This window comes from Lactuca saligna, chromosome 4 (assembly GCF_052625555.1).
Source record: "Lactuca saligna cultivar CGN05327 chromosome 4, ASM5262555v1, whole genome shotgun sequence".
Taxonomy (NCBI): domain Eukaryota; kingdom Viridiplantae; phylum Streptophyta; class Magnoliopsida; order Asterales; family Asteraceae; genus Lactuca; species Lactuca saligna.
In genome coordinates this window covers 118,395,826-118,417,477 of record NC_136420.1, presented here as the reverse complement: position 1 = coordinate 118,417,477, position 21,652 = coordinate 118,395,826, and the positions used below count along the sequence as shown (strand labels likewise).

The window sequence follows — 21,652 nt, the reverse complement described above, 5'->3', positions numbered from 1 at the left end:
ATTTTGAAAGATAAATAACCAAGTTATTTGTCCAACATGGGCAACAAATTATTTTTTTAGAATCATGACCTTTTAAATTTATTTTCTTTGTTTAAATTCGACAATTACTAAGGTGTAGTGTATACACCACATGCCTCACGCAACAACGTAAACACCAAACTTTTTCTTTCAAGGGGGAGGGGGTGTTCTCTTCATCTTCCCTTCGTAGCTCATCTTCCCTTCGTAGCTGAGGCCAAGGAAAAAAAAATATAGATGAAAAAAGAGAGAACGAAGCAAAAGTTGTGCGGTGTGTAATGGACATTAACACATTTTTCTACGCAACACCCTAATCACCACACCTAGAGGGTGGTGTTTCCGCTTGTTCACACATGCCACATCAACACCGTGCCTCTCATGTGACTTGTATATTGTATAACCTAATGACAATAATATCATTATCCGGCGACCATCTCTCTTAACTTGGATATCATGACTATATTAATAATAAAACGAAGATATATCTCTAATAATCAAATTTGAATTCAGTTATTTCCTTTCCCCAAAAGTAAGTTGCATAATAAAATAAGCTTTCGACAACTTTTATTAAAGTATTGTATTTTTAAATCAAAACTTAAGGATAATATTATTAAAAGAGAACCTTTAATTCTAAAATGAAGAAATCAGAGCCATTGATTGCATTTTAATCTATTTGGGAAAAAAACTTAGGAGGGTAACTACCTTTTATCCGTGTTCACATATTGGCAACTTCTTTTTTGTATATAATAAAGCAACTAACTTGTTTTAACTGTTTAAATTACACTAATATTACCGGTTAATAACTGTTTTAACCGGTAACTCAAAAGGAAAATGACTTAAGAGGGTAACTACATCTTATTCGTGTTCACATATTGGTAACTTCTTATTTTTTGTACATAAGAAAGCAACTAACTTGTTTTAACTGTGTAACATCCCAAAAATCATGAACAAAAATTTCGTTTTTAATTTAATACTAAAACCATAATTGTCAAACCATTAATTTAATACTCCGGTATCGGGCCCCGTCTGGCATCGAGCCCCGCTCGGTATACAGATCTGTCTCTCTTAGGTCTCGCCCACTAAACACACACAATCATATAACATTCTAACACATAAAGAAACATACTCTACCGTATCCCTGTCCTAAGAAACATAGCTAATAATGAGATACGGAATTTCGTCCGTACTCAACTAGTTCCAGCCAGAGCTTCAGCAGTGCAAGGTGAGTCTCCTCACTGTGTGAATGGGTCTAAGGCCACAATGCAGCCCATGTAGTCTATGAGTAGGAAGACCCGGGGGTTAGCCATAGGCATTGTATGCTAGTATGTTATTCCAGACCAAGGTTCGATGTCAGGCGGGTCCCATATCTCATCACTAGCTGAGTACGGACGATGTTCCATATCTCATTATTAACAGAGTATGTTTCTTAGGACAAAGATATAGTAGAGTATGTTTCTTTATGTGTTAGCATGTTATATGATTGTATGTGTTTAGCGGGCGGGGCCCGGCGACAGGCAGGGCCTAAAAGAGACAGACATGTATACTGTGCGAGGCTCGAAGCCAGGCAGGGCCGATGTCAGAGTATTAAATTAATGGTTTGACAATTATGGTTTTAGTATTAAATTAAAAACGAAATTTTTGGTCATGATTTTTGGGATGTTACACAGTTAAAACAAGTTAGTTGCTTTATTATGTACAAAAAATAAGAAGTTGCCAACATGTGAACACGAATAAGAGGTAGTTACCCTCCTAAGTCATTTTCCCTTTGAGTTACCGGTTAAAACAAGTATTAGCCGATAATATTGGTGTAATTTAAACAGTTAAAACAAGTTAGTTGCTCTATTATGTACAAAAAAGAAGAAGTTGTCAATATGTGAACACGGATAAAAGGTAGTTACCCTCCTAAGTCATTTTCCCCTTATATTTTCCATCATTGGATTATTTGCTGACATCATATTTGTCAATCATTTTATTTTTGTTCACCAAATTTATAAAACGTATATTATGTTTTATATTAGGAAGTTTATTAATAACAATTAATCTCATCAAAAGTACAAATTAATTAAATTATGAATTCTATTGATAACAATTAAATCTCACCAAAAATAAAATGAATTAAATTAGGATTTCTATTAATAACAATTAAATCTCACCAAAAATAAAATGAAAAAATACACCACCGCACCCTTTATTACCAATATCCCTACACTTTCTCCTCATTTCTTTACATAATCTATCTAACCTAAGTTTTGTATTGGGGAAGAAAATAGGGGAAAAGAAATAGAGTACTTGTGGGCTTCGATCTGTATGGATTAATCTTGTGTTCGATCATAATTGAAGAATTAGGAATGATATAGAGATAAATTTTATTTGGATTCTACTTTAATTTGATCGTAGTTTAGATCGATTTTGGTTAAGTTTTACATTATGTTTATTTTATTATGTTTCAACTATGAAGTTCCAATCTATAAAACCTTTCGATTTAAGTTTAGATCGATAATGGTTACGTTTTCTAAATCTGCTTCGATTTTTCTTCTTATGATCTATATTGTTGATTTTGATTTTTTAAGTTATATGTATCTGTGAGCAAAAAGATGGACACAATAGCACAACTACCTCTCATCCATTGTTTCGATTTGGAAGATATGTCCACTAGGTAGTAAATTTGTATATGTCGATTTTATTTTTTATTTTTACGTTTTTTGTGTATGTGTTTAGTCAATGATTTTTTTTTGTGGCTTACGAAATCGTGAATGGAAGATATACCCGAGTTAATGTCTATAATGTTTTACCCATTTGATCTCTTCCTGAATTTAGAGATAGAATTCAAACCCTTATACCAATGAGTGAACCACATCAAAACCCACTAGTGATAGTTGTTTTGATTTATTGTAAAAAAATCTTTCTATAAAAACACAAATTGGGCTTTCAGAAAGGAGTTATTCACCGATCCCTTTTTAATATTATAAAACATTTTTTAGACTCAATAGCAAAGAAAATACAAAGTTTTAGTATACCATGTAAATAGATTACATCGATAAACCTTATTGGAAAATGTTTATTATTGATTATTTTTGGTTACTTAGTAGGTTTTTTTGTGAAAAACTGTATTCTAATTTATATTACATATTATTCTGTTTTTTTTTCAAATGAGAGATACCTAGAACTAAGATTGCTAATTTTCATTTTGTGTTTTTGGAATACATTATAGTTATGAACGTGATGCTATGCAAGTACTTGCGTTGCCTGGTCATGTTGAGAAGTATAATAAGAACCTTGCACAACCTTATTATTTCGTTTAATTAGTTTGAATCTTCTTATTGACTTTACTTTCTCAAGGATAAATAGCCATACCCTACACTCTTGAAAATAGGGTTGCGAACGTTGTGAGTATCTAGGTTTTCTCCGCAATAAGATAAGACATTAGTATAAAAGTTGCAATATAAACCTTTTTAAATTACATAATAATAACTAAGCAAAGATATGTGAAAGATTATCTTTATAATTTAAATTGAATATATAACATAAAAATCGTATTAAATTTTCATTATATTCCGTTCCATGCCTCACAAACATATCTCTGAAACAAAATTACTCATTCTATTATCTAGCTTTTATGATTACCTATCAATATGGAAACCATCATTCATGAACCCACTACCATAACAGCTTTTCCCTCTCTTCTTTCTTCCATCTTTTCCAACCCACAACACATAGAAACCTTATCTTTTTTAATCCACTCAATTTTAAAAAATACAAAAAAACTATGATATAAGTTTTAAGAAACATCGTACAAGAGGGGAGAGAGAGAAAGAGAGAGAGAGAGAGAGAGAGAGAGAGAAATGAAGTGGGTTAGTGAAACTACATAAACAACCCACTCCTCCTAACCCACTCAAGCTGGAGTGGTATCTTGGAGGTACCAATGATACCTCCCAATTTTACTATGACTCTATCCTTCCTAACCAAAATATATTAATGTGCTTACATTTAAATGTTTATTAAACATGGAAAATAACAATATCTGAAAACCGGGATGCTTCTTTCATTCTTTTCTATACGAATCAAATTTGTAGATTTAATTAGCATGATGGAAGAAACATATGTTTTGCATCCATATTTCATGATAATGAGATTATATAAACAATAAACGATTATTCGATTATCGTCTATGAACAAAAAAAAGCTCAAAGAAGAGTGTGTATGTGTAGAGAAAGGGAGTTCGGTGAATTTAAATTTAGCAATAAAGGTACTCACTATATATTATTGTTATCTATTATATAGTATCTTATCTTCTAAAGAATGCTAAAAATGTTAATTTTTAGTTTTTTTTTCAACATTTTGACTATTTTTTTTTATAGTTTCTACCTGATAATTTAGCCGATGATGTATTGATGTTGAAGCCTTTTCAAGTATTGGAATTAGTTATCATTTGAATGTCTCTTGATGTAAATTTTAAGTAATTATTGTTTATAGTCATTATTTTACTTAGAATTTTCTTTCAGGTTTTAGAGGCAAAGTAGCACATATAATCAGTACTATTAAATGAAAAAACAAAACTTAGCAAAATTATTAAAAAAAATTAGTGTTGATGTTGTCTATACCGTGTAAATCACAATTACAAGAATCAATATTAGCACACACACACACACACACATATATATATATATATATATATATATATATATATATATATATATATATATATATATATATATATATATATATATGGTTAAGATTACAATTTTTAAACAATGTTCGTATCTTCAAAAGATTTTGCATGATTAGTTTAAATTAACTATTATATATTCATGTTACATCAAATATCCACACGTATATAACGGCGATAAGATATTTCAATGTATATATTAATTTTAATTAATCATTAAAATTTATAAATAAAACATCTATCCTTATAAATTAATAATTTTTTTTAAAACATTAATTAGTTATTAGGATTAATTTTACATTTATATTTATTTTTTTAAATGTCCCCACGTTATACGTGGGTCATAATCTAATTGTATTTTACTATTTTTAAATCAAAACTTAAGGATAATATTATAATTTTATATTTAATTGAAAAAAAAAAACATTAATCATACGGTTAGTCTATAAAGAGACAACTCAAACAATCTCCATATTTCAACTATCGTCATAACTCATAATGGATAAAAATACATTTATTTTCGTACAATTTCTTATTTCCTCGATAAAAAAAAACGAAAATGACACATAACACAGGACTGATTTGGGAAAAAAAAAGATCAAGGAAGGGCATAAACTGAGAAACATGGAAGTTCCGGGTTTATATTAAAAAGAAATAATGATGACGTTTCATTGATAGAATTAGGGTTTTAGAACAAGTACCTTTATAACATCGCAAACTCGTTATCATCCCTTTTGAGATCAGAGGGTGATCAGAGCCTGCGTTTCTTCGACCTCTCCATAACAGCATCAGCAGGTATGCAAAATTCTTATCCATCATCAACCATCAACCTATCGCAATTTGCTCTAAGTTTGCATTCGATTTATCCGATAATTAATACTGATTTTCGCTTGATTAACAATTTAATTTTGAGAAAATCTGTTTAGTTAACTAGCTATCCTGCCTGAATAATATTCAGAGAATAGATTGCACTTCAACTATGGTTTACTAGTTAATTGTGCTTAGAATTCGAACCTTTACCTTTATCTGTACCTTTATATAGTCATAGCGTCTGCAAAAGTGTTGTGATGTGATTTTAGTGTAGAACGAGTTCTAGGAAGCTCTATGATGTAATTCGATTTACTTAATTCCGGAATTGGGGTTATGATACATCTACTTCTGATCAAATCTCTCTTTCGATTTGATAATCAATCAAAAACAGTTCATAGTTATTCCAATTTCAATTCACGAGAGAGCAGAATACGAACGTATATAATCAATGAAAAAACACTTCTTTTTCCATAACATACCTCACTAACTTGTTTTCCCATGACACTGTTCTCCTACACAGTTTGAGCTGAAGATCTGATCAACAGAAAACATGGCAGCGTATATACATCTCCTCTTTCCTCTTTCCTCTCTTCTGAAACATGTTTTCTTACTTCCAAATCTCGTTTACTGATTCTGTTCTTGATCAAATGCATTCATATCTGCAGTGAAGATGGTGTTGTCCCAGTTGAGACCCCTACCCCTACCCCTGCTCCTCCTGCACTTGGTGAGCCAATGGACACCATGACTGCATTACAACTTGTTCTAAGAAAATCACTTGCTCATGGTGGCCTTGTGAGGGGTCTTCATGAAGCTGCAAAAGTCATTGAAAAACATGCTGCTCAGCTCTGTGTATTGGCTGAAGACTGTAATCAGCCAGACTATCAAAAACTGGTCAAAGCTCTTTGTGCTGACCACAATGTCAGCTTGATAACAGTTCCAAGTGCAAAAACTCTTGGAGAGTGGGCTGGTGTAAGTTTTACACAAAATAGCAACCTACTTTTGTTATTTTTTATTGATTTATTTACTTGATTATTTATTATCTGTTTTGTGATTTTGTAATTGTAGCTGTGTAAGATTGATTCAGAAGGAAAGGCAAGGAAGGTTGTGGGGTGTTCATGCCTTGTTGTGAAGGTATTTTTGAAGGCGAAATGATTGGAAAATTGTTGATGAGTTTAGTTTTGTGTTCTTCAAAGTTTTGAGTTTTTATGATCTTTTTTATTGCAGGATTATGGAGAGGAAAGTGAAGGTCTTCACATTGTTCAGGAATATGTTAAAGCTAACTAGATGTGTAACAATGGATCGAATACTTGATTTGTTTTTGTGTGTTTTTTTTTATTGGAACTTTTTTTTTTCTTGTAGGAAATTTTGGATTATGTGTAAAAGTGATTCTTGAGTTTTCTTGCTTCTGTTGTTTCTTTATGTATGTGTTGTTATTGGTGCTTGGAGGCCTGAAAATTCTTATTTTTGATGATGCTTTTTGATATTTAATTTCTTTTTATTAGTTTATTGAGTCAAAAGTATTAGTGAAAATAGTTTTTATAAATAAAAGTCGGTTGACAAGTCGTCAAAAGTGTGTTTCAAATTGATTCGAGATTGCTAAACTATTAGGCTTCCCACCAAAATGTCATTTTGTGTGATTTATTCAGCTAATGATTTTGGTTAATGGTTGATATTGATTAACAAAAATGGTAAAACATAAAAAAAAAAAAAAAAATGTTGATGTAAAAAGGAAAAAACAGAGTTTTTTTTGTTATTTAATGAATATTACAATGGTAATTTTTCATTTTTAACATCTAGAACCATCTAATCTATTTTTAAAAGCCTAGGAAACTATCTCAAATGAAGTGAAACTTTTGAAATTCATGATTTGATCAAGGGATATGTGAAAATTGTGAAAATACATTGCATCGTACATGATTTTATCTAATGTAAAACTCATGTGAAAAATTAAAGTTCATTCAAAAAGTTCTAATTAAATAAGACCATGGTTTAAGTCTATCCAAACACATATACAAAGGTATATGTGTACATATGACCAACTAATCAATGAGCCTTTGTGGGGAAAAGTAATTTACTAAATTTGTTAATCTATCTTATATTTTAAGAGCTTAACTTTGTTGGCATATTTTTTTCTAATATCATAAATAATTAATTATAAAAATTTGATAAAAAAAATATTGCATATATATATATATATATATATATATATATATATATATATATATATATATATATATATATATATATATATATATATATATATATATATATATATATATATATATAAGTTAAGAAATTACAAACCTCAAACTATAGAGTAAATTACGTCTTTTGTCCCTTAAGTGATATTTTCAGTTTTTATGTTCCTTTTAGTGTTCCAAGGAATTGTTTTCAATTTTGGTTGAATATTTTGATGTTTCATAACAACTTTGGTCCTTGAATCGTTAAACTTAGTTATTGAGCTAATAATTTTCTCTAAAAAAGAGATTATGTTGCCCTTGGTTCACATGAACCACACTTCAAATAAAGACCAAAATTACAAAAAAAAAAAAAAAAAAAATCGGACTGAAATTATAGAAAAAAAAGAATCTATATCAGGTATTAAAAATGTAATATACTCTATATAATAATTTTGAAATATTTATTTAGTTTTTCTTTTTATTAATAATCTAAGTTTGCAAAAACGGAAAGACGTAAATGATGAAGAAGTGTGAAAACCTTTCCTCCACCATGCTCTTGTCATCAGTCATAAATGTCCCCTTCCAACCACATCCTACAAGAGCCACATCCTACAAGGTCATCATATATCTCTATTAAATGTTTGGTCGAGTTGAGACCGAGTTGGTCAGATCAACAACGTCAGCATATATCTTTATCGAGAAACATAATCTTGAACATTGAGATTAACTCATTATTTATGACTCAGGTTCATATCTATCATGAAGATCAAAAGAATTTGAAATCACTAGTCTAAGGGATGTATATTGGTCAGGTCAACAAGGTTATCATATATCTATCGAAAAACATAATCTTGAACACTGAGATTAACTTATTATCTATAACTCAGGTTCATATAGATATCATGAATATCAAATGAATTTGAAATCACTATAGCCACAACAAGTCGGTCGTTAGTGCCTAGTGCAAATAGGAGTTGTTGGAAGATGGTTCCTATAGCCACAACAAGTCAGTAGTATTATTATTAATGAGAGTATCCTTTTGAATTATACGCAAGAACAAAAAGAGCAAAACTGGAAAGAGTTTAAATTATAAGGTTTAGTTTGTTAGTTAATTAATTGTTTAATTAATTAAATAAACCATGAAAATCTAGAATATTCTAGATAAAATTTTTAAATATAAGATAATCACAAAAGTTACAAATAATTATTTGAGACCAGATAATTATTTGTTAGGGTTTGAATCTTTCCCATATACATAGATAGTCACAAACCCGAATTACAAATTAGTCAAAACCCTCAGAAATTGGTGGTTCTCTCTAGATCTCGAAAAATCCTAAAGCCACTCCCACGCACTGCATAGCAGCCTCCGAGGTTCAGATCTGTCTGATCTTCGAACATGTTCCAGTTTAGGTGTTTTCCAGCTTTGTTGTTTGCTTCTTAGGTGCGATCACGTAAGAGAAATTATCTATTGGATCCTCAAAGTTCGATCAACTGGCGAAGATTAAGAAATTGACGACCACAAAAGTATGTTTTTTTTTTTCTTTCTTGTTTTTGCTTTATTAGGTTACCTAGACATGGTTGAATATGGTTCATCTTTTGGGTTGATAAGTTATTATTTTGACTTTATGTATGCGTTCGCACCTTTGTGGCCTAAAGACCCTTATAACCCAACAATAACCTAGTACTATATAATAAAAAATAATTTTGCATTCTTTGTGTCCTTATATTCACCTCATCTTTTGTTTTCGAGCTCAATATGTACCAAGTACATATCGTTACCGACTAGACATTTACAATTTTACGTACTAATAAAAACATGACAAAACTTTAAAAATGATCCATGTGGTTTTCAAAAATATCAAGTTTAGTCCTTAAGTTCAAAAAACCTCACAGATGGTCCATGTGGTTTCAAAACTTTTAACAAATAGTCATTCCGTCTAACTCCATCAGCTTTCTACCGTTAAGTGAAGGGCATTTTTGTCATTTCAATACACATGGATCATTTATGAGGTTTTCTCTATTAAAAAAAAAAGAAAAAAAATATAATTATTTAATTAAAGAGCCCCACCCCCTCATTTCAATATACAAAACACCCCACCCGTCATTTCAATACACAAGAGAGATTGATCATCCAAAAAAATAAAAAAAACTAAATGGATAACAAATAAATAAGTTGCATCTTATACAAAAAAGATTCGATTTTTACGGAGATGAAGCATCAAACAAAACCTCATTAATCATACCATTAGCGAATGCAAAAAAATCTGCATCTTTTTCATCATCATTTGAGAAATCCCTTCTTTCAACCCTAGAATGAGCAACAATAAAGATCAATTTTTGAGCTTTTTCCATTCCACTCCTCGATTTAGCCCATTTCAAGAAAGACCAATTCCATTTAAACCCACATGACATGGCATGAAGAAAAATCAACCTCACTGCAACTTTCCTCAAAGAATTAAACTTTGTTAAATAAGTTTCCCAAACTAACCTGCTACTTTGTGGATTAGCGATTTTCATTTTACCCGAAATGGGGTCTCTTTGTTTTAATTGAACAGCTTGCGCATACACTGGATCTAGCCCTTCTATTCGCCATTTCATGAGCTCCATTAATGCGATATGAGCTTCTTGTTGGGATACGAGACGTGTTATGAGTTTGTCTACGTCTTTTTCTTGACCGGGAGTTAAGCATTTGAAAGGTGGTAAATACTTCCCTGTTCAATCTCAGATTAGATAGAATGGGTCAAGGATGAATGTTGCAGCCCATTCGGGGTGATAGTTTCTCTTAAACCTTTTGTCGAACACCTTGTCGACGTGGGTTTCGTTCATCTGAAACTTTAAGCACCAGTCTTTGAGTTTCACTCTGAGTTCTTCCCATAGTGGTAGACATTGCCCGATTCGTGGTCTTTCCTTTGAGATTTCGTGAGCCATGGATTTAATTAGCTTGACTAAGGAATGAACGGCTTCGATTTCCCTCCAAAATTGAAGAAGAAGATGGGTGGAGTGTTTTGGGTTAAGTGAGAGAGAGAGAGAGAGAGAGAGAGAGAGAGAGGGTGGGGCCCTTTAATTAAATAATTATATATATATATATATATATATATATGTGTGTGTGTGTGTATTGAAATAACGCAAATGCCTCTCACTTAACGGTAGAAAGCTGACGGAGTTAGGCGGAAGGACCATTTGTTAAAAGTTTTGAAACCACAGGGACCATCTGCGAGGTTTTTTGAACTTAAGGACTAAACTTAATATTTTCAGAAATCACAGGGACCATTTTTGAAGTTTTGTCTAAAAACATTATATAAACAAATGTACATTACGTCACCAATTTTGCCTAGTTTATTTTTCAACTTTCTCTATGAAAAGTTAAATCCAAACAATTCACGAACAACACCATCTTTTTGCAATTTCCAATACCTTGAAATTACCCATAAATCATATGAATATCTCCATTTTAAAATGGGTAATTCCATAAAAATATTTGATCAATGATGTCGATATGGATTTATGAAGCCAAGACCATGGTTGTATTTATGCTCATTTTCTATTTTTATTGTCTTTATCAAAGTTGGGTTTTGGAGATGAGTGGGGGTTTATATGACCACTTCTTTTCTTATGTTCAAAGAATAAACAATTAGATCATTGAAAGATAAATAGAAAAGTTTCATGCAAGAAATAACAATATAAACTTCCATTTCTTTGTTTTATTATAGTATTTAACTTTCATTATTTCCGCTATAGTACCGTACTTTAAGAAATATACCAAATTATAGCAATGCTCGATGGACTTACTGGCAATTTATTCGTATACAAAGTTGATTCGAAAGCATACATAAATACATGCATATATATTATATCTTACCACCTTCCTTAAGTCCTTCACTTGCAAAATGAAGCAAGTATACGACGGGGTGGAGCGAGCAATGGTCTTCGTGAATGAAGAACTGCCAAATTATCGAGTAGCAGAAGATCTCCTTTACACCATTCTAATGCAACACACTCTTCATCCAACATCTTTAATAAGTCATTAACAGCATCAGGAGGCAATGGTTCACCGTCACCAAAAACAACTGCTTTTGTCGGATCATCATTTAGCTTATCCTTCAATCCTCCATACGAAACTGCTAGACGGTTGAACCATGTCATTTTTTGTCGCGCCTCATTATATCTGAAACTGGAATTGGGTCCTATTATAATTTTTCCTTCATCCCCGATCCATTCTAGTTTCATTCCCAACTTGGTAGCTCTGCATTTGAATCCAAAATTAGTTGATTCAAATATAAATCGATGTTCATTGTTGTAAATTATTAATTACTAGATGTTTCAAAATATAATGTCTTAATAAGAAAAAAAATATGAAAGTATAATGTTGTGATTTGATGGACTTTTCAAACTACAAAACATCTATAAAATTATTGAAAATATAATGTTGGAATAGAAACAAATGAAAGTATGATGCTATAAACAGATAAATGAAAATATGTTGTTTCATGAGTTTACTACTTCAGTTATATTTTATTATATTTAAGAGTCAAAAGATATATATTAAGAACTTTTATAAAATAAAGTTGGTTGACAATTGGTTTAATGCATTTCGACAACCGTTAGTTTTGTTACTCCTTTAGTGGATTAATGATTTTTGTTAATGGTTAAGGCGCTATTTGTTTTTTTTAGAAAAAACACTTCTGATCACTTTTTGTTGTGTCACGCAGTACACGCGCAGCACGTGGCATTTCGCAAGATTTCTAACTGAAAAACCGTTGTGCATGTTCTGCCTAACGTAGCATTGAACCATCATCTTCAAACCACTTCTCACTTAGTGTAAGTTATGTTATTCAACTTAGATTTGTTTTAGCTTTTTTTTTTTCAACAACATACTAAATAAGAGTGCATGTACATTACTTAAAGAGTTACTACACTTGAAATTGAATGTCCGAATTCTAGTATTAATATTTTGATTGTGTGGATCTACTATATTAATATGATAGAACTTGAATGATTGTGTGAATATAACTATATCCGTATCTTATCTAATTTTAAATAATTACATTTTAAAATTTAATTTTCTAATATAATTAAATAGAATATACTTAATTTAGTACATTTATATTTTATTTTTTTGTTCGATTTTATATGAAAGCCATAAATAAACCATAAGCCATATCCATTTGGTTAACTCAAATTAGAAACTATGCCACCTGATTTAGGTATATCGGTTAATTCGATTTTTCAATTAATATATTCACCCCGGTTAAAACAATTAAATCTTAAACATGAATCAAAATAGCTTAATTTTGTTGGCATATTTCTTTTTCTAATATCATAAATACCTAATTATTAAATTTAATAAAAGATATGTCATAAAAAAAGAGTCTTATATAAATAATAAGAAAAAGAAAATGATACATTAACCCTACAATGTATTGCAAGCCCCTTAACTTATTTTAGTGTTTTTCGAAAGAATAAAGTTATTTTTGTCGGATCTAATTGGTCATTTTGAACAAAATAAAGGGATCACCCAGTTATCCCTTGCCATATAGACATTTGTCGACCCATTTTCCCTTAAACCACATTGATGACTTTGAATGTACAATCCCATTAAACACCTAATAAACCCAATATTATTCATCTTCTTCCCCATCCTAAACTCACTTTATAACTCCATAATCCACACGACTCACAATCGGTTCATCACCTTCGAATACCACCGGGAAACTTCCACCAAAACCTCATCTGTTTCTATCAAAATTTGTATTTCATTTAAATCAGGTAATCAAATCCAAATGTTAAATTTTGAAATATTGCATCTCAATTATAAACTAATTCTAAAATTGAAAATGAATCCAAATGTTAAAATGACTTAAACTACACCTACCTACACGCACCCATAAAAATCTAGAATTGAAAAGGAATAACCATTAAGCCTACCACATCTTGGAATCCAAACTAATTCACAGATCTAAAGATACACATATAATCATTTTTAAACACAAACCAGAATTAAAGAATCTTAACACCAATGTCTTGTTAATTGTTTGCAAGTGAAAAGATATATTATGAGTTTGTGCATGAATCTAACAAATATCCTTTTGATCCATCTCTATAGCAGCTCAAGAAGAATTCTCGCTTTAAAACTAATAAATTATATTTTTGGTCCCTAAGTTTAAGTGATGTTTTAAGCTTTGGTGTTCCAAGAAATTGGTTAAAAAGTTTCGTTGAATTTATATGTTTTTAAAAAGAATCCGGTCCCCTTGGATCACATGAATAACAAAATTGCAACTTCAAATACCAAAATTGCAAAATATTTTTTTTTAGGTCTAAAGTTATAAAAATCATTTATATCAAGTACCAAAAATGTAATACTCCAATACTCTATATACTAATCTTGAAAATATTTGCATTGTTTTATTATTATTATTATTATTATTATTATTATTATTATTATTATTAACTATCTAAAAAACAGAATATTTACGTAAACCATGAAAAAGTGTGGAAAACCTTTCCTCCGCCACGCTCTTGTCGTCGGTCATGAATGCCGCCTTCCAGCCACGTCCTACCGGCGATGAAGGGTCGAATTCTTTTCCTATAACTCTGCTGTAAATCAATCCTTTCTCTTCCATTTGCTCCACAAATTCTGGATGCTTCTCCTTCATCTTCTCGTAAATCACATGGCTCAGAACTATACATGTTTCTCCTCCCCTTCCTGGTTCGATTTCACAGAAGAAAAACAATTTCGAAGGAAATTCGCTAACCTGTTAAACATAAGATGATCGATATGAGGTTTATTCTAATAGCATTCACAGATTCGTCGAAAAGTTTTGATCGGAGGCCATACATGAGACGATTCGTGATGGAAGCCGATCATCTGGTCCGGTGGTGCTTCATTCGCAGTATACACACGATCGCAAACTTTCGTCCTGGTTGCTAAAACACCGGCGCCGTAGGGGAAGTCTTCGTAGCCGGAGGAGTTAACGACATCGTTGAAATCGGAGGCGGTGGACACAGGGAAGCCTCTGAATAGAATCGCACCAGACCTATGGAGCAGAGAATCGAGCCATGGTTTGTTAGCTTTAATGGCGTCTGTTAATTGAACAGGCTTGGAAGCGTTAGGGTTAGGGAAGAGAACTGCGGGGAAGACGACTCCATCATCAGTTTTCTGCTGCTGCAAACCTACGACTTCACTGAAGAAGCTTGCTTCTTTTGCCATGATCAAATCCAAAATTCAAACAATAAGTGGCGATTGTACGTCTAAACCTTGGGTCTAGATCTCCAATAGTTATTCAATTTGGTGGATTGTGTTGTTTCTTTCTTTCTTATAGAATTAATTCAAGATAAGTCAAGCATTCAAAATCGATTGTTCAAACCACAAAATGACAATAGTTGGTGGATAAATAGTGAAGTTAGCTCTTATTATTATTATTATTATTATTATTATTATTATTATTATTATTATTATTATAATCCGAGAAATTTATAAAAATAGCCTAATGTTTTAATTATTTTGTGGAAAATAGAAAAAAAAAAAAAAAACTCAAATTACAAAAATAGCTACCAAAATCTCAGATTGACTCAAACAGTTCATTTTACTTATCCATCTGTAAACGTACAAGTCGCTAAAGCACAACGTACAAGTCGCTAAAACACATCTGTGCTTTAGCGACTTGTACGTTTTGTAGATGGACTCAAGGATTGTTTGTTTTTTTGTGCAGATCTGCGCAACCACTTTGTCTGCGTCGCACAAACGTATGCCCTCGCAGAGTATTTGTTTTTTGGAAGTGCGTAGATCAAAAAACGTATGTGCGAGGTCTTCCTGACGCAGACATGGATCACTGTCTTCAAATATCTTCACGCCTCATTTTAACCTAAAAAAAAAAAAAACATTGCATATCTTTTTTTTTTTTCCTTTCTCTGCCCCCTATCTTTTTTACTGAAAATGCATTTTTTTTATGTTTATGACATAAAATTAAGTTTGAAAAATCAATTTCTTTTAGTACCTGCAGACGTTAAAAAACAAATAGACTTCTTATTGCATACTGCAGACATTTGGTCCACCTCTTCTGCTGTAAAGGCATACATATATGGTTTGCAAACTGCAAATATTTTGGCTTCAGACAAACAAACAGCACCTCAGTTTATCTGTGATTTTGCGTCCATTTATAATTTACCCTTTTTGAGGGTATAAAAACGTATTTTTTTTCTTTTATTTTTAAAACTTTTTGTTAGAGAACTCTCTCTTTGGAAACACTATGGACGATTTTATTTTTCAAATTTTTTGTTGGAAAATTCATTTTATTAGAGAGGTTTTAAACAAATTTTCTAAAAATATAACAACTAAAATGATAATTTTTTGCAAAACTTTATATATAATAAGGTTGTTTTGCAGTCAAACCCTATTAATTTCGTAGTCAAAATAAAAATAAAAATAAATAAATGAATAAATAAACGCAAAACCGCAGGTGGGATGAGAGGAAATGGCAGATGAACTTAGTTCATCTACGATTTTAGTCAAATATGAGGGTATTTATACGAAAAATAATAAAAAAAACTAAAAAAAAACACTTGCGAACATACAAGTCATTAAAGCACGGCTGTGCTTTAGCAACTTGTACTTTCACAAATAGAATGCTAATATTGCAGATTGGCTTAATCCCTCCACGATTTTCATGGCTATATTTGTAATTTGAGTTTTTTTTTTTTTTTTTTTTTTTTTTTTTTTTTTCACAAAGTAATTAAGGGATTAGAGTATATTCGTAATTTTCTCTTATTATATTATAAATTAATATAACAAATGTAACAATTGTTCATCATCAATCTCAACCTATCACAATTTCTCTTTGTATGTAAGTTTGCTTTCGAATTATCCGATAATTATGCTGATTTTCTCCTGATTAATAATGCAATTTTGAGAAAAATCTATTTAGTCGGCTAGCTCTCCTGCCTGAATCATCTAAAATTTTATTCAGAGATTGGAGATTTGTGCAGAGATCAATGGAATTGATTGCACTTCAACTGGGGTTTAGTAGTTAGATAATCAATCAAAAACAGTTCTTAGTTATTCCAATTTCAATTCAAGAGAGCAGAATATGAACATATACAATCAATGAAAAAGCAGTTCTTTCTCCATAACATAGCTCAACTAGCTTTTTTTCACTGTTTTACGAAAGTTTGAGTTGAAGATTTGATCAACAGAAAACATGGTAGTGTGTATACACCTCCTCTTTCCTCTCTTCTGAAACATGTTTTTTACTTCCAAATCTCTTTGACTGATTCTGCTTTTCGATCAAATGCATTCATTCAAAGCTCTTTCTGCTGACCACAATGTCATCTTGATAACAGTTCCAAGTGCAAAAACTAGATGTGCAATAATGCATCAAATACTTGATGTGTGTTGACGTTTTGTGTGCGTTTTTTTATTTATCAAAACCTTTTTCTCTTTTCGTGTAGGAAAATTTGGATTACCTAGTTAAAGTTTATTCTTGAGTTTTCCGGTTTGATGGTTTCTGTTGTTTCATTATTTATATGTTGTTATTGGGTGCTTGGAGGCCGAAAATTCTTATTATTGTTTTTCCTTCCAATGTTTTATAAAAAAAAAATAGTTTTCTCATTTGGTTATTGTTATTGTAGCCCAACCAACTTTTGAGTTTTTTAAAAAGTACCTTATGATGTTTTTTAGTACTTTAGATCATCAAACTATTAAAATCCGTATAAAAAACACCATTCTTTTAAAGATGAAAGGGTAAACGATAGCCTTGCTGACTAGGCAATCCATATGGCACATCTTGATCATAATAACATGTACACATGGGTACTATGTACAAGTCAATTGTGCTTAAAATGTGAAGTAAAAAGACTTTTCTGAAACTCTTTTACCCACCGTTAAAACAAAAGTATTCTCTCTCTCTCTCTCTCTCTCTCTCTCTCTCTCTCTCTCTTTCTCTTACAGTTTTCTGGAAATTTCTCTCATCTATGTGTTTCTTAACGTGGAATAAGCTTCTAATAGCTACCAGGTTATGAGAGCAACTTGTTTTAAACAGATAAGACTATGTTTCGTGGATCTTCACACCTACAAAACACGCACATATTGTGAAAACCCGAAATTTTCTATCTTGTATAGTCAAAAACTTCATTGGAAGTCAAACCCATTCCTGCTATCATTTAGCACAATTTGGAGTCTGTTTGAGCGTTATGAGCCTTGTACACTTAAGGGATAAGTGTCGGGGTTTATCTGTTGAAGTTATAGCTCAAAGAACCAGCCTTAAACACCTTTACAAGGAGTTCACGACCACCACATGGGAGTTTACGGCTGTAAACTCCATGTGGGCCGTAAATCCCACCCTTATATGATGATATGTGACCATTAGTTCATTTCCTTCTTTCCCTTGGCTGATTTCCTCCCAAATCCTCTCAAGTATCATCCCAATCTTCGTCCCCGGTCTTTAAAACTCATAAGTTTCTTGTCCTAACTAGTTGATATCTTACTTAATCTAGTGATCTTACATGATTTCATCCGTGAAATCATTCCATTTGTGTAGATATTCAAGTTTCACTAAGAACACCAAGAACACACACTAGTGTTCTTGGCCAAAACCGACCATTCAAGCTCCTAGATCGTAAGTACTCTTGTTCTATCTCATTATACACTAGGTTTAACATGTTTAGAGCCTAGAAATCATAAAGAAACACATGATCCAAGGAGTTTACGACCAAGACATGTTCTTAGGCCGTAAACCCCTATAAGTGGGGCAAATTGCACCCAAATCCCTTACCAAGCCTTGGAACTTAGTCTAGAACCATACCCTCATTGAACTAGGGACTTCAAGCAACGAAATGGTACTTCATACCATGATTTTACGGCCATAAACTCATGGGGAAGTGGTCCACATGCCGTAAACTCAAGTTGAGGTCATTCTTGGATCTTAAACTCACCTAGCCTCTTGTTTAAGCCTTGAAACACTTAACCACTCAAGACATCATAACTTTAAGCATCAAATGGAGACCCATTAGAGATTTTACAGCTAGGAGTAAACTCCCCTGGGCTGTAAACTCCATTAAGTATGGTCCATTGACCATAAACTCACTTACAATGCCTTGCACTCCTTTGTTGCAACCCAATGGCCTCCTAACACTTTGACCAAAGTGTTTTCCACGCCTTAGAATGTTTATACTTGTCTAATTAGTGTTATAATCAGTAATTGTATATATACATATGTCTTTATATGTTATTAGGATCATTGTGTGTGTTTAAGTCTTCACTTGACACCAAGCACTTGCCCGACACTTCCATACGATCCACTCACTACAGGTGAGTTCATACCCCTTAATTAGCCTTTTAAATGTTTATAAATGCTTTTATGGGGGGATACAAGTTGAATCATGCTAGTTATTATGTCAATCACATGTGATTAATAACTAGCATACAAAGGGATTTACTACACCTTTAGCTGTTTTACCAAACATATCACTTCAAATTACTTTCTCAAACGTTTTTACATGCTTAAAAATCTTTATCAAACTGTCTTATCAAACAAACTACTTTGAAATCGTTTTATAAACTGACATCAAGTCATCATTTCTTAGTTATTAAACTTTTCAAAGGTTTTACAAAACTTCTTTTATACTTTTATATTGTCAAATGCATGCCTATATAGGTATAGTTATAAAGTAGTGCTTAAAGGACTTAGGACGGCTAGCTCGCTTTATTTCTTTTTCCTCGTTGGAATATGGCCTTAGAGCATCGGTTATTCGTCCGAATGTCGTCTAAATATTAGTTATATATCATGTATACATATATAGACATAAAAGTTCCATAAGTCAGTTCAGTACCTTTGGGTAGCAAAGGCATACTTTCGGTTATACACGTACATTAATAGTGACTATAATAGGTATAGTTAGGAGATACTACTTACTATTCTAAGTACAAGGAATCACACAAGAGTCAGTTCATTCATGAGTCTATACTAATACATTACATACTATATGAAAAGATACGATTACATTCAATTACAAAACACATAATTACAAGACATACAATTTCAGGAAATACGTTTACATAGATACGTTTACATAGATACCTTTACATAGATACGTTTACATGAATATGTTTACATAAATACGTTTACATAGATACTTTTACATAGATACTATTACATAGAATCTATTACATATGTTTCGGGACTTACCATTCCACACCCAAGGCTGTTAGCTACAGTGAGGAAAATGCTCATCGACGGGTGTCTATGGTCGTACTGTTCGGCGAGTTACCACATCGTGAATATCCTAATATAAAAGGATACAATGGTTTGATGTAATCCACTTCACTTCCTAATACAAAATTCACTATCAATTTCACTTTCAAACATAACCACACGTTCCACTTCCAATTCAACTTCAAGGTCTACTTGAACATCAACTTTACCTGTAAGAGTGAAAAAGTTCAGAAAGGGCACACAAGTGTAATATATTAGATAAGTTATCACCATACCTTGTTTCTTAGGTTTTTTTTTTAAACCTGAAGTAGATAGTACATCATTTGGTCTTTGAGGACATGTTGATCGGTTACGCCCTCTTTCCCTACAAATGGTACATCTCAAGACCATTCCTTTTTTTTTGAGACTGTATGCCTTGTTCCCTTAGCTTCCCTCTCAACCTGATCCCTTTTCCTTTTCATTGTTGGTCTTCCAGGTAGCCTTCTTTTTTTTTATGGGGCAATGGTTTGATGTAATCCACTTCAGGCCACATAGCACCATAGTCTAGTGGCTTAATGTTATACCTATAAAAACTTGCATACGTTGATGTAGTAAACCATTCTAACACATATTCCTCAGGGTCCCTATTGAGGATTGAAATGGTAGTATATCCATGCACACATGGATACCCTGTTAACTACCATGCTCTGCATCCACATTGCATGGTATTAAGGTCTACAACATATCCATCAATCCCTACCCTCACCTCAAATTACTTATAACCAAAAGGTACCACTTGCCAAAACCTATCCATAATCACATAGAAATTAGAAAATATTAAAAATGTCAAACATATAAGCAATAACAATTTACCTTTGTTGTTCCTTAAGCTTGTTCAACTTCAAACTTATGGAAGGACATATGTTTACATCCCAAGATTGACCCTTGGTCTTTTAGATATACAACCTTTCCATTACATAAATTCGGATTTCTTCTAACATGGTAATTAGTGGTTTCTTCTTAGCATCTTCAATCATTGAGTTAAAACTTTCAGAAACACCATTTTCATGTGCATCACAACTCCTATCAACCTGAAAAAATGCTTTACACTAGGTTTTAGGGTCCCTTTCCATCAAATGTTCATAAGCTAGTGGTTCTATCTTCTTGATTTCATTCATATGGTACTCAAATTTTTGTTGAATTGTAGATCCATCAGCTCTCCAAAACAGCTTCCTAAATATTTGACCCTTAAATCTTTTCTGGAAATTAGCATAGATGCGCCTAACACATTGCCTATGCTATGCAGATGGAACCCTTTCCTTCACAACTACAATTAATACCTATAATTAATACATACAAAGCATAAGCTAAAACATATTAAGTATGCAAAATAACAATAAGTGAAGTTTGAACATTACTTTGTGTTGGTTTGATATTGTAACACCCCGATTTCCTGGATGAGGGACTTGAGAACTTTATTCATATTATAGGACCTACTCGACGAGTTGGTTGGTCCCAACTCGTTGTGTAGGATTTGATCAGGACGCGTGGAATATGAATTTTTGAGAGCCAATTTTGCCTCAACTTTTGGTGTGACAACATTAGAAGCATTTACTTGGGGGTTTTGAAATTCTTTGATCTAGACATCGACCTAGGGGTTGAATCATCAGAACTATAGAGTTCATGATTTTAGGATCACTATCGAAACTCAAAGTTGTTAATAGGTAGTTCATGTATGAATGGTTGAAGAGTCGATGTGGACTTGACTGTGGTCTGCGGTAATGAGGACTGGAGTA

General features: G+C 32.1%; 2 protein-coding genes across 2 annotated transcripts; one reads left to right on the top strand and one right to left on the bottom strand.

Moving 5' to 3' along the window:
* The first annotated feature begins 5,364 nt into the window (after positions 1-5,364).
* On the top strand, positions 5,365-6,895 carry LOC145042680 (small ribosomal subunit protein eS12-like). Its single transcript, XM_078991139.1, has 5 exons — positions 5,365-5,476; positions 6,012-6,049; positions 6,157-6,460; positions 6,557-6,622; positions 6,716-6,895. The coding sequence occupies exons 2-5, from the start codon at positions 6,042-6,044 to the stop codon at positions 6,773-6,775; spliced, it is 438 nt and encodes a 145-aa protein (XP_078847265.1). The 5' UTR covers positions 5,365-5,476; positions 6,012-6,041; the 3' UTR covers positions 6,776-6,895.
* Positions 6,896-11,435: 4,540 nt separating this feature from the next.
* LOC145042679 (clavaminate synthase-like protein At3g21360) lies at positions 11,436-14,984 on the bottom strand. Its single transcript, XM_078991138.1, has 3 exons — positions 14,507-14,984; positions 14,170-14,423; positions 11,436-11,914 (listed from the first exon to the last, which is right to left on the bottom strand). Exons 1-3 carry the CDS (start codon positions 14,876-14,878, stop codon positions 11,548-11,550), a joined length of 993 nt encoding a protein of 330 aa, XP_078847264.1. The 5' UTR covers positions 14,879-14,984; the 3' UTR covers positions 11,436-11,547.
* Positions 14,985-21,652: the final 6,668 nt, after the last annotated feature.

What these genes read in the sequence shown, in the direction of transcription:
- LOC145042680 (XM_078991139.1), top strand. An exon ending in CTCTTGGAGAGTGGGCTGGT is followed by an intron (nt 6,461 to 6,556) that starts GTAAGTTTTACA and finishes TTGTAATTGTAG; the next exon opens with CTGTGTAAGATTGATTCAGA. An exon ending in GTTCATGCCTTGTTGTGAAG is followed by an intron (nt 6,623 to 6,715) that starts GTATTTTTGAAG and finishes TTTTTATTGCAG; the next exon opens with GATTATGGAGAGGAAAGTGA.
- LOC145042679 (XM_078991138.1), bottom strand. Translation starts at nt 14,878, where the DNA reads ATGGCAAAAGAAGCAAGCTTCTTCAGTGAAGTCGTAGGTTTGCAGCAG. An exon ending in TCCATCACGAATCGTCTCAT is followed by an intron (nt 14,424 to 14,506) that starts GTATGGCCTCCG and finishes TATGTTTAACAG; the next exon opens with GTTAGCGAATTTCCTTCGAA. An exon ending in AAGAGCGTGGCGGAGGAAAG is followed by an intron (nt 11,915 to 14,169) that starts GTTTTCCACACT and finishes ATTCAAATGCAG; the next exon opens with AGCTACCAAGTTGGGAATGA.